This window comes from Siniperca chuatsi, linkage group LG7, assembly GCF_020085105.1.
Source record: "Siniperca chuatsi isolate FFG_IHB_CAS linkage group LG7, ASM2008510v1, whole genome shotgun sequence".
NCBI lineage: Eukaryota > Metazoa > Chordata > Actinopteri > Centrarchiformes > Sinipercidae > Siniperca > Siniperca chuatsi.
The window spans coordinates 4,379,575-4,392,232 of record NC_058048.1 but is presented as its reverse complement, the minus strand read 5'-3'; the positions used below and the strand labels follow the sequence as shown (position 1 = coordinate 4,392,232).

The 12,658-nt window shown below is 40.3% G+C and overlaps 1 protein-coding gene across 1 annotated transcript in view; it reads left to right on the top strand.

Annotated features, from left to right (window-relative positions):
* sorl1 (sortilin-related receptor, L(DLR class) A repeats containing) overlaps window positions 1-12,658 on the top strand; it is a 98,060-nt gene that overhangs the window by 27,133 nt on the left and 58,269 nt on the right. Inside the window, exons 3-6 of the mRNA XM_044202093.1 lie at window positions 112-246; window positions 5,258-5,419; window positions 6,026-6,093; window positions 12,455-12,635. Coding sequence (XP_044058028.1) covers window positions 112-246; window positions 5,258-5,419; window positions 6,026-6,093; window positions 12,455-12,635 — 546 coding nt within the window. The remainder of the gene's footprint in view (window positions 1-111; window positions 247-5,257; window positions 5,420-6,025; window positions 6,094-12,454; window positions 12,636-12,658) is intronic.

Genomic DNA, 12,658 nt, shown 5'->3' with positions numbered 1-12,658 from the left:
TCGTTCAGCCTAAATCTACATGCTATAATCCAGAGCCATGGCATTTGTACAGTTATCATGGACCATAAGGTGTAGTCACTGATTTCTCCCTCTTCTCCTCTTTGTCTCCAGGTCTATGTGTCCAATGACTATGGGACCACTTTTACGCTCGTTTCAGACAAGTTCCAACTTTCAGGGGTCAAGGCCAAGGACGGCAGCAAGCAGGTCATCTCCCAGTTCTACCACAGCCCTGCAGACAACAGGAGGGTAAGTCCCAGTCAGAACTACTTCCAGACTAAGGTGTGCAATATGGTCTCATGCTCTTTAAAACAAATGAACTGTTGGGCAATGAGGAAGTGCAGTGCTGAAGGTGAGGTTATGAAAATGAGGTGAAACGTATAGTAGAGGAGTCTCTATGACTGGAAGACTGGAATCATGTCGACTGCATGCATAATGACACATCTAATGCCAGGTACAGTAGGTGGGGTTGAGGGGGAAAATCAAATGTATCATATAGATAAGAATTGCATGAATCCTTAGAGATCGCTGAGTTCTCACTGGGTTCTTCGTAACGCCTCTGTCCAAGACACCTTTTTACTTGGTTACAGAGCCAAACAGCTCTAGGAATTGTCGCAGGGGTTTCACACTTTTTTCATTTTACAGTGTTGGAAGCCATTGTGCTCCTGGGTGCTGTTTATGCTTAAGGATTGTGATTCTTTTATTACACCTCCTCTGTAATCAGTTCCTGAACACAAATCTTTCTTGGAGATCTACCAAATTCCGAGGTCTATGAAGTTTTTTGGACTTCCTGGCTTTGGGTTTTGTTCTGACATACATGCATTTTGGTCTTTCTCAAAAATTCAGTTGGAGTTGGCACTGTTTGACTGAACTCCAATAAAGTAAAAAAAAAAACATTCAAGGATGATCAATGGAAATTTCCAAGAGTCCAGATCAGTTCCAAGACCCTGTTGAGTCCGATATGAGGTCCAAAACAAGTTGAGCCAAAATAGGCGATAAACCAAGAGCTTTTTATAAATGAATAGAAGAAATGAAGAAATCTCTGGAGCTTACATACAGCTTCTCGGTGTATAGAGATTGAATAACTGACGAATTGAACACTTGCATTTCACTTTGATGGAAGCAACTCTGCTGCTGGGTACTGAGAAATGATTCTTTTTTAATACATTTTCTGTGATACCAAATTCAGAGGTCTATGGAGTTGTTTGGACTTCATGGCTTTGGTTTTTCTTTGAACTTACACTCTGAACTTCAGGTCCGGCACCTTTCTAAAACAAACAATTGAAGTTGGCACAGTTTGATTGAACTCTATGATTAATATTTTGGTTAACATGGTTATCCCACATAAAAAGTATCGTGCCGGTGAGAGCATGGATGTGGATGAGAGACATACATCCATGGTGAGAGAGTGATGCGCGTCGAGATGGCTAGAGTTTGAGGAAACATCGGAGAGACTCAGCCATACATGAGCCTCAGTCAGACCCCGATGACGAGTCTATTGTGCACCAAAATTGGCGACTAGCAGACGTATCAGAATGGTAAGTGTAGTTAGCATCTTATATTTGTTTGGAATGTTACAATGTGTTCATATTGTTATTATGTAACGTTAGTAGATAGTGGAAGGAAGCTCCAGGGTCCGGTTTCCATCCAAAACTGCACACTCTACCATGTTTGCTGTCAAAACATTTACTATGCTAACTTAGTGCAAACTCTCGCTCTCCGTACTGACAAGTCCGCTCTGCGCTGGAGGCTTCAGGTTCCTTTGCTGGTGGCATTGTGATCGGCTTTCGAATCTTTCCAAATCTAGCTCGCCTCCAGTCCGTTTGAATCTCAGATTTTAGGGAAGCGTGCAGACATCTCCCCCTTCAGTAGAGGAATGTGAAAACACCTCTCTAGTGACAAACTTTGCACAGATACAAGTCAGTGAAGTCAACGTCTGACATTTTAGGGGAATTAAACAGAAGAAAAAGACATTTTTGAGTGGAGGGGTACTTTACGGATAGGTGGCCTTGTTCCTTAAAATGTACTTCATAGGCATGATGGTGATGGTGATGGTGTTTCATTACTTTGCTGTATCGTCATCACATCAAGGGACTTCTTATTTTACCAATTAGTTGCTGTGTGCCAGAACTCCAGGGAACATAGCTGTGAACATAAAAGCTCAGTCCCTGTCTGTGGGGAATGGCACATGGTTTCACAGGGCTGACAGAGGGTCATTTGTCTGGCTAAGGTGGGTTCAGTAAAGGGGGGATAAGAGGAAAGAGACAGAGATGAAGCGATGGTACTGGAAAAATATAGGTTAGGCAGAAAGACCAAAGAGCAGGATCTTTCAGGGTTTCTGCATAATATCAAAGTCAGTCAGAGAGTCCTATAATCAAGTGAACAAAGCCTCACTGCATATAGTTAGTTCATAAGCCTTGAAGATAGCTCAGGGCTCTTTTCTAACCAGCCTCACTGTGTATGCTAGCAGACACAAAACCTATGTTTGAGTAAAGAGTCAGAGGTTATTACACCTTTGCAAACCAGACTTTTAGAAGAGTGTAAGCTGTATCATCTTTCAATCACTTCTGCATTGAACTTACTTTTATTAAAAGTTTATTTCTTTCCCCTGATTTTCATCTTGTGCAGCTTCTTAAGTTATTTTTTAAAATATTTATTTCTTCTCCCCAAGCTTTGAATGCATATGAAACTAGATGTGCACAGATACAAGTGTGTCAGAGCCAAGAGATCTGACCCGAAATGCATCCAGTCACACAATAGTTTCGAAATTAATCAGATATAACTTTTAAAACATGGGTTGAATACAACATGCAAAACGCGTAGCTCGCTCCTGAATGTGATCTATTATTAAAATAGTGTCCATGCTAGTATCCTGGTGTGCGCTGGAACATTTATTTTTTGGTTTACTGTGTTTTGCTCTGCATCAGCTGGCGCCCAGGAGAGAAGCACTGCTGTTCCTCAGCTTTTTATATAAGTAATTTATGTGGCTCTCTTTGTATTGAACATTTTCCTCATCCATAATGTAAGTAACTTTTTAGCGTACATCAAGGTGAGGATGTAAGTAAGTAAGTAAACTTTGTTTATAAAGGGCCTTTCGAAACCAGTTACAAGGTGCTGTAGAATGCAAACCTTGAAGAAAATACAAAATTAATAACAGGAAATAACAGGAAATAACGAAGAACAACAAAACAATAAAAACTACATAGAAGTCGAACACACAAACAATGAAACTACAATGAAAACTACAAAGAAGGCAAAAAACAAGAAACATGTAACACGTAGAAGTAACAAACAAGATACGATGTGTTAAATAGTGAGCTTTAAAGGTGTTGGTAAGTGTATTTTTGATTCTTAGTGAGTGGCAGGCTAGCTGTTTCCCTCTGCTTCCAGTCTTTATGCTAAGCTAAGATGGCTCCAGCTCCATACTCAACGCATAGACATGGCAGTGGTATCAATCTTTTAATCTAACTTGTAAAGAAAGCCGTATAGCACATTTCTCAAAATGTTGAACTGTTTCTTTAAAATTGCTTGTAGGGCTGCAGTGATGAGACCTGAGTCCAGGTCAATTCCAAGACCCTGTTGAGTCCAGTTTGAGGTTCAAAGGTGGTAGCGGTCGTGCCAAAATAGTCAGTAAACAAGAAGTTCATGCAGATGAATAGAGAGAAAGAAATCTCAGGACCTTACAATAAATATAGTTTCTCAATGCAAAGAAGCTAATTAATTAGTTCAATGTATTTGAATGTTGTTCAAACACTTGAACAGTTCCCAGTGGGACTGAATTAGCAAAGCTCCGCTCCATCAGTCATCTGGCACCTCAGCTTTGCACCACAACACTGCACTCAGACATCCCTGAAGCGCCTGAGAAACACTTGCAGACATTTGCTTCAGTAACTTTTGTTTTCTACCCTTGATGGAGGTTAATGTAACCTTCACACACTGTGATAGAGTTTTACCCAAACAGAAAAGGAATCAGTACTGTAAATTCAAAAACACTGCTTTGATAATTTTCTACTTGGCTTTCTCTGGATTTCAATTTCTTTATTTATCATATTCATTTAACATTCTCATTCTAAGAGGATTTAAAGGACCACTGCACCAATTTCACACACAAAGCTTGGTTTACTCGTCATGATTAGTACTACTCAGGCTGCGAAAACAGATGTATAATGTCTTTTATGACTCTGGCGGAACTCGGTCTAGTTGAGAAAATAACTCGGCTCGGGCTCGGACACAACACATTCATAATAGAAAGCTTGAGTTGTGGCGTTTGAAAGACATTTCTTTTCACTTTTAAATTGAATTATGGGAAATGTAGAATCCAATGTTTTTGCAGTTTAACCCATACTAGGGACTAACGGTAGTTTGTCTCATTAATATTTCAATATTTCATTCAGTCATTTTCTCTTAAAAACAAACAAATGTAAGAAGAAACAAAGTATGTCCTGCAGGGCATTATTCTGCAACAAACAATATATTTGTCTAATGAAAATATAAGAACAATGTAGGTTATTTCTTATGTTACCATTTTAATTCTACTCACCACCCCCTCCCCAAAAAAAAGAGTCACCCAAAAAACACAACTCCCGTTTTGGATTTTTTCACAGCAGCAGGTGAGCTGCGTGGGAGGAGGCTTGTTGTTAATGACGTCGCCTATCGAATCGATCGAAACCAACTAACAGGTGCACTTACAAGCTTTTACAAGACAACGGCATAAGTTGGCCTCTATAAACAGGAGACTCCGTGTGTGTTTCTCTGCAGATCATGTGCGACGGAAAGTGTAAAACTAAATTGCTGGAGCACCCCTTTAAAGACTGCAAAAATATTCAGTGGATAATAATAATAATTTCTGGATAACAAAGTACAAAATCCACCTAGTGCGTATTATATTTCAAGGGGCTTTTTTATTTCTTCTGTTGGTGTAGCGTGTGATTCTGCCTGTTGTCAGTGCAATTATTCTGTGCCCTGCTTACACAGAATTGAGTGGTTATTGGGAATACAGTGACACAGCACATCAAAGTGATCTGAGGGAATTGGGATTAGCACAGTACAATTACATAATCAGACTTTGTAATGGGGCGCTGGTATACATGTGTTAATGGTGCACTGAATATGTAAGACTATACATTTCTGTATTTCCTTTTGAAATAAAATTTTCCTGGAAATTATATCGTATTTCTGTTCCAGATAATGTTTTAAAATGCATCCAGGAGATGAGTTATGCCTTGTTTTTGTACTAAAGTGAGTATTTCTTCTTCCTCAGTACCTTTTTGTAGACTCCACCAACAACTACCTGTGGAACACCTTTGACTTCTGTAAGAGCGTCCAGGGCTTCTCCCTGCCCTTCAAACCGACAGACCTGCTGCTCCACAGCAGAAGATCCAACCTGGTTCTTGGCTACGACAGCTCTCACCCAAACAAACAGGTAAAGAGTGGCTCCACCTGCAGCAGCAGCTTTATCGTCATCGGGTGTAGTCTAATCATTACGAAATCTCTTGTGTGATTCCACAAAAATAACACGTTTGGAATCGATTTATTTGACCGCTTGAAATGTGTGAAAGCTGCACTGCCTTTCTGCTTTTTAGTCACTTCTTGTATATAGAGAGGCTTCTCTTTCACTTGTTATACCATCAGACTTCTTTGTAATTTTAGGTGAGAAGACAGCTATATTTTTAGATACAAATACATAAAATCCTAGTATGCTGGAATTAGGAAATGCTTCAGTTTAAGATTTGTTGTACCTCTTGAGCTGCTATCGAATTTTCAGCACTTGCCTGATTTAGTACTTATATGGTAACTAAGAGAGGAGACTATTGGCTGCTTACCATTTTGCATGGAAGCTTTTTTGGTTTCCTTGTCTTGAGTTCAAGCACAATAGCGCCAAACGGCTCTCCAGTGTTCTCCTTGTCACACGTTTAAGAGCCAAAACGAAGGAATGAGCTTGACCTACATTTTTACAGTGCACCATCCCCCTCTTCTTCTTCTTTCCCCCCCCTCCTCCTCCCCCCTCTCTCTGTACACCCCCGTGTAGCTGTGGAAATCAGACGACTTTGGGGAGACATGGGTGTTGATCCAAGAGCACGTGAAGACCTACTTTTGGTAAGACAACTGCTGTCTCAGCTCAATATGTGATGAAGGCTGTATATATACTGTATGTGAGAAATGTCCTCAGCTTTGTGCTGCATTCACTGGTACAATATATGAAGGAAAGAGTAAATACAACCTTTCAGAAAATATCCGTTAAGGCAGTATCACTAAAAATAGCTTTCAAGCGGAAATTACTAGCAAATACTGTTCACATAAGCTTCAGCGTGGTAAATACTGTAATGCTTTATTTCGTTCTGGCTGCATGGTCACTACATAAGGAACATAGAGGACAATGAGCTGGTTGCTAAATGTTTGGAGCACAAGGAGTTTCACTTTTACAATAATTTAGCAGGTCAGTGAGGCACAGCTGATCATCTCCCTTGTCCAAAAAGTCTCATATACTTGGCCATTTTTGCACTGATCTGTTAGCGCTTCAAAAACTAAATAAAGGAATGCCAAATTTCAACCAATTATGAGCTGCAGTTCAGTGGACAAACCTTTTGAAAGTTTTCCCAAAAATCTAAAACAAAGAGCCAGAAATCAGTGTTTGATATGAGGAAGCAAAACTCTTCAGAGGTGATTCTGACATGCACTGAGACAAATCATCAGTGATCCAACCTTTAAAATACATTTCAGAGCACATTTACTAGCGTTACTTTCTGTTAACCGTGCATTGATTAATGTACAGTCATCTATAAATTCAAATTTGTTTCCCCATGTTGACCATAAAGAACCAAAGTATATGAAATCCCATAATCAATTTACCCATTAGTTGGATTTAGATGTTTTTATATGAAGGCAGCAATAGTTGGATCAGATTTACAGTGGTGATAGACTGTGTTTATCTTTTGGGAGGGGCAAGTGAATGGGTTCATTATTTGAGTTACTGAACAGGACCAGACCTGAGGGCTGAAGTGGCTCATGTTTACTTTCACTTTGTCGTTTTCTTTCTCTGTGTGTGTGTGTGTGTGTGTGTGTGTGTGTGTGTGTGGCTGTGTGGCCCCACTACTCCTTGTCCATTCTCATGGCATTGCAAATGGCTAGAATTGGAGGATCAAAAACTGAATTATCTGTATGTTTGAGTGTCTCATGGTGGCCGATAGCTCGTGGTCTGCAGCTTCAAATGTGTATTTGATGCATGTTTTATCAACAGTTTATTGGGCCCTGCCCTGGCTGGTTGATGCTACATCCTGTCACCCAGGCAGGAAGCCCACTGACAGACGGGATGAGTGAACTAAAAACCGAGATAGTTGACTCTAAACATGAGTCTTGTACTCTCTACTCCGTCTTTTGAGACTACCGTGATGCATTTGGATCTCTTGCTCATAATATTACGAGTGTTTGCTACCTCAGGTGTTTATTGACATTATTGATGTTTGTATTAGCCTACATCCTTTATTCAGTTTGTTCACGGACATTTACAGATGGCTTTCCATAGGTCGCTCCAGGAGTTCAGGCAGGATAAATGGTACTTTTGGAAATATGAAAACATGACAATAAAAATGTGAACATATAATAATATACTATATATAAAATGTTAATAGTGGCTTTGCAGCTTCTTTGTCCTCATGGTGCTGATCATTTCTAAGCTTGGTAGATTAACAAATTGTGTTTCAATTATTTACTCTGAACAAAACCCAACCTGACCCACTGCAGTCAAACCTAGTTTTTCACCTTGGGGATCGATTTGTATTACAACATAAACAGACCAGTAGCATTTGCCTCTGAACAAGAGAAAAGATTACTCCTGCCGTGAATCAAAATAGTTGATTTATAGTCCGCTGTAACCCAGTTTGACAAAAGCTCATTTATAGCTTTGGTGTAGAAGTGGCCTTTCTTTTAAGGCCTTTTGAACTGCACTGTTGCCAACAGCCAGACAAATGAAATCAGTGACTGCAAATCCCTTTTCCATGGCCAACGCTTCAGCAGTCTGAGTCTGTTACTTTAAATTTAAATGAAAGCAGGACAAGGCAGTGCTCAAGACTCTAGAAAACAACAGCACTAGAGGAAACAGCACTGAACAACACCATCAGACCATTCCGATGTCTGCGAGTTGATAAATTAGTATTCAGATGAATAAATGTCTCTCCATCTCGCCCATTTCCGAGTGCGCCTTTAGACAGATCACACGGAGCTGCTGGTCACCCTCACCGCAGCTCCTTGGTGAAGCTAAATTACTTTTTGCTCTGTGAACTGGACTCTGTCACTGATATCAAGTTAACACACACACAGTGTGCCTGCACACACCCATCTACACACACCACCTAGATCGTGTTCACTATATTGCAGAATTGAAAGGCACCTGATTTGAATACTCATACAGTGGGAAAGTAGTTTTTTTTATATGAGAACATAAGTGTTGACACATGATAGCTAACACTTCCTCATACTTGTACAAAATACAAAATGTATTCAGGGCAAACTTTGTGGACTGAAACTCATATTCAGATATCTTTGTGTGTTTGTAATTGGTACTGTATGAAAAACAGACCATGTCGATTACAGCAAATAGTAACAAACTAGAAAATTCAAATCTGAAAATTGAAAATTGCAGGTGCAAACACTGTTAACAGATTAAAATGTCCCAAATGAGAGTTGCGGTTAAATTTCAGTCATTTCAATTAAAGCAGTTGAAGTGTCAGTTGAAGTTGAAGAACTGAAAGGGTTTGAGATATCATTTGAAGTGAAGCTGAAAAGCAGATGAACTCAGCTGGTGTAATCAAGTGTAATCATGAAAACATTTCGAGTGTTTGTTTTAATTTTAAGCTCTGTAGGCAGTTGAATTGTCAGTGTGTAAGTAACACTGAGAGTAGTTGATCTAACAGTTTAAGAGAAAGAGCCCTCACTTCGAACGACGCAGAGCCAATTGGCATCCACTCGCGTCTTTCCATTATGACTATGCAGTCATGTTGTCTCTCTGTTTAGACTGAATACATGACATTCAGTCTTCTGGCCAGCCTGCTTGGCAGTTTAGCAACAAAACTGATAAATGTGTTCTTCGTCATCTACCAAGTACTCTTACTATAGCTCAACTGTAATCACTTAACACCAGAATCTTTAGTTTTGTCATCCTACATTCATAGATTTCCTGATAATTTAACTATTGATGGCATTTAGTGGTCAGCCAGTAAGATCTGATGAAGTCTGTTAACGCTGCGCCACTGCAGTGGTACACCAGCCAAGAGAAACTGCAAATTATCTGAGTACAAAGGCAACACAAATAAAGATTAATCTTAATCCCCCCCCCCCCACCCCCCGTGGCTCCATCCAATTTGAGTCTAATCCTGTTTGTTCTGGCTTTAGCAAGGGGCGCTAGTGTTGTGCTGCAGATCAGTCTTAAGGCGTTGAAAGCCGAAGAGAGTCAGGCCTGACTCTCAGTCTGCTGCTGGATGTGTTTCAAACCCAATCTGATGGGTCGGTCCCCCACCCAACTCCTAATCCTCTGATCTCACTGCTAGGAGACAGAGTGAGTGGTAAAATCCTCTGTGTATACAATGAGAAGTACAATCCCCTTTTCCATATGGATTACAGACGATGATACAAATCCCGCAGACAGAGTGATTTTAAATGCAATAAGAGAAACAAAGAGAACATGGAAAAAGATGGGGCAGAGGGCGAAGGTTAATGAGAAAACACGTGACTAAATGTCACAAGCAAATACGCCTTTGCAAAGTCAGCATTGCCTTGTGCCTTTGTTTCATAAAACAGGACAACTGACATGTTGACTATGAGGGCTGTTGCTTTTTATTCAAAACTTCGAATCACCGTACAAATGTGGGGGAATAAATCAGTCTAATGAGCTGATCAAATTCACAATCCACAGTTTATTAGCGCAACAGGCCGAGTCTTGTCACTGGTCTATTGTGTGCCCTGTTGCCCTGTAAGTAAACTAGTGTTGTTATTTTCGTTACCGCAATTTGGAGGAAACTAGCAAGCCATGCTGAACGGACAATTATGACACCAAACCATCTGAGAACTAATGTGTGGAAGAATTTTGGATTCAACACCATAGATAGAAAAATTGTGCCTAAAGTTAAGGCCTTACTGTCACGTTAGCTTGTCACGTTAGCTTGTTACGCTAGCTTGCCACGTTAGCTCGTCCCTCCAGTGAGGCAGCGAAGGCTCTGGGAATGAACCAAACAACGTTAATTCTACAATGTAGTTTAGGATTAGGTTATGGAGGTTGTGTTCAAAATAATTCCAATTATTTGTTAAATCGAACTTGATTTTTTTGAAACAGTGACAGGCCAACTGTTGACTAAGTAGGTTATTTATTGTAGAAAAGGTTTCAGTCGTAGTCATCTGGACACTGTTTTCAGAATCAAGACGTTTCGGCTCCCATCCGGAAGTCATTCTCAATTGTGAAAAAATTGGACGGGAACTGTCCAATTTTGTGTTCCCGGACTGTTCCCGTCCAATTTTTTCACAATTGAGAATGACTTCCAGATGGGAGCCGAAACGTCTTGATTCTGAAAACAGTGTCCAGATGACTACGACTGAAACCTTTTCTACGATAGAACACTCCTGGACGAATGAGGGACTACACCGTCTAGGTTATTTATTGATAAATGTAAATATTTAATTGGACCTGAAGTGTTCACCTCAGTTATGATGGCTTGTTTCATTATAGATTTTTGTTGAATTGTATATGAGAAGCCATGAATGTTTGGCCTGAAAATAGTTTATTAAAAACCTGGCTGTGGGCTCGAATAAAAAAAATGGTGGTATTTTCCCCTCAAAAGCATTTCAGGGAAACCCTAATCAGATGTCAAACAGAACTGGCAGAAAAGGAGAAACTGACAGGACGGGGAGGACGGGTGTTTAGAGGGGACAGAGACAGACTGCGAATAGCCCTCCATGCACTCTCAGCCCCAGACAGTGTCCATCAGTTGAACAGGAACCTTTTGAAAGAATGCCACAGAGGCAGAGCCGAGCTGAGACACTGCTCTCTCTGTTTAGCTCTCGAGACTCCAGAGGAAAACACACTGATTTAGAAGGCAGACGATAAGACCCAGTGAATCTCCTTCATTCATTCCGGCTGACCGTCCGTGCCACGGTTTCAGAACACCCTTGCTGTACATTTGTGGCCACAAATAGTTTGACCACTCTGTTTTTCAAGGTTGACACACAGACAGATATTTTCGGTTTGAACATGCTGATAGTCTGTATTTTGTGCTGACATTTATTATCTTGAAATTTTGCCATTTTTTATAGCGGAAAATGACAAGGATGCTTTGTCAGAGTGAAAAGCCCCTGAAACAGCTCAGTGAAAGCCAGAATAATTCAGTTATTTTAGGTGGTGTAGCAGCCTCCTCAGGCGGAATTCTGTACATGTTTGTCAAACTGACACCTCTGAAGATGTTGAGTAAAGTTCTCCATGCTGGAATGATTTCTTAAATGAGACATCTAAAGGAAAACACTCTGGATAACAGGGTATGCTGGATACAGTTTCATGGCAAACTAGATACCATTGCAAGGCAAACACATAGACAATGATATTTTCATCTGTGTGCAGTTTGGAGTCTTATATATATGTGTGTGTGTGTGTGTGTGTATGTATGTATATGTATATGTATATATACAGTGGTGTGCAAAAGTGTTTGCCCCCTTCCTGATTTCATATTTTTTTACATGTTTGTCACACTTAAATGTTTCAGATCATCAAACAAATTTAAATATTAGTCAAAGATAACACAAGTAAACACAAAACGCAGTTTTTAAATGAAGGTTGTTGTTATTAAGGGAAAACAAAATCCAAACCTACATGGCCCTGTGTGAAAAAGTGATTGCCCCCATGCATGTATGTATGTGTGTGTGTGTGTATATATATATATATATATATATATATCTCACAATATGATTTCTCTGAAAGTCAACAAATGTCAGTATTGAATTATTGCCCAGCCATAACCTCAATAAAAAGACATGTATTGTAACATGTATGAATAACAATATTTATCATGAATTGAGACAGCCACAGAGAAACATTTTGGTGATGACACATAAAATGCAGGCCCTTAAAGACAGGAGATAGGGCAGGATTGATGTTGAGAAGTAGATTTTAGTGTATGGGATGGGTAGAGGAGAGGGTGTTGAAATTTTTACGTAGGCCTACTGGTGCTCCATTACGTAACTACTAAAAATACTGTGTTTAGAAGGAAGTAATAGGATTTTAATATAAATATGCAAGAAAACAAAAATGGTTATGTTTTGGCATGAATGTTATTTCAGGAAGAACTGGCTAACAAAATGGTTCTCGTGTTCTCCCATTTTCATTCTTTCTCCCTCACCTGGCCTTGCTTTCTCCATAACTCTGACCTTCCTTCCCTCCAATCCACCCTCTGTCACCCCGTTCTCTCCTCCCGCATCTCAGGGGCGTGGAGCCCTACGACCCCCCGACCACAGTGCTGGTCCAGAGGCACGAGCCCCAGGGTGTCTCCACTATCCTCAGCAGCACCGACTTCTTCCAGAGTGAATTGAACCGCAGAGTGATCTTAGAGCAGGTCGACAGCTTCCAGCTCCGAGACAAGTACATGTTCGCCACGACCACACGGGTAAGAGAGCTGGGGGAGGGGCA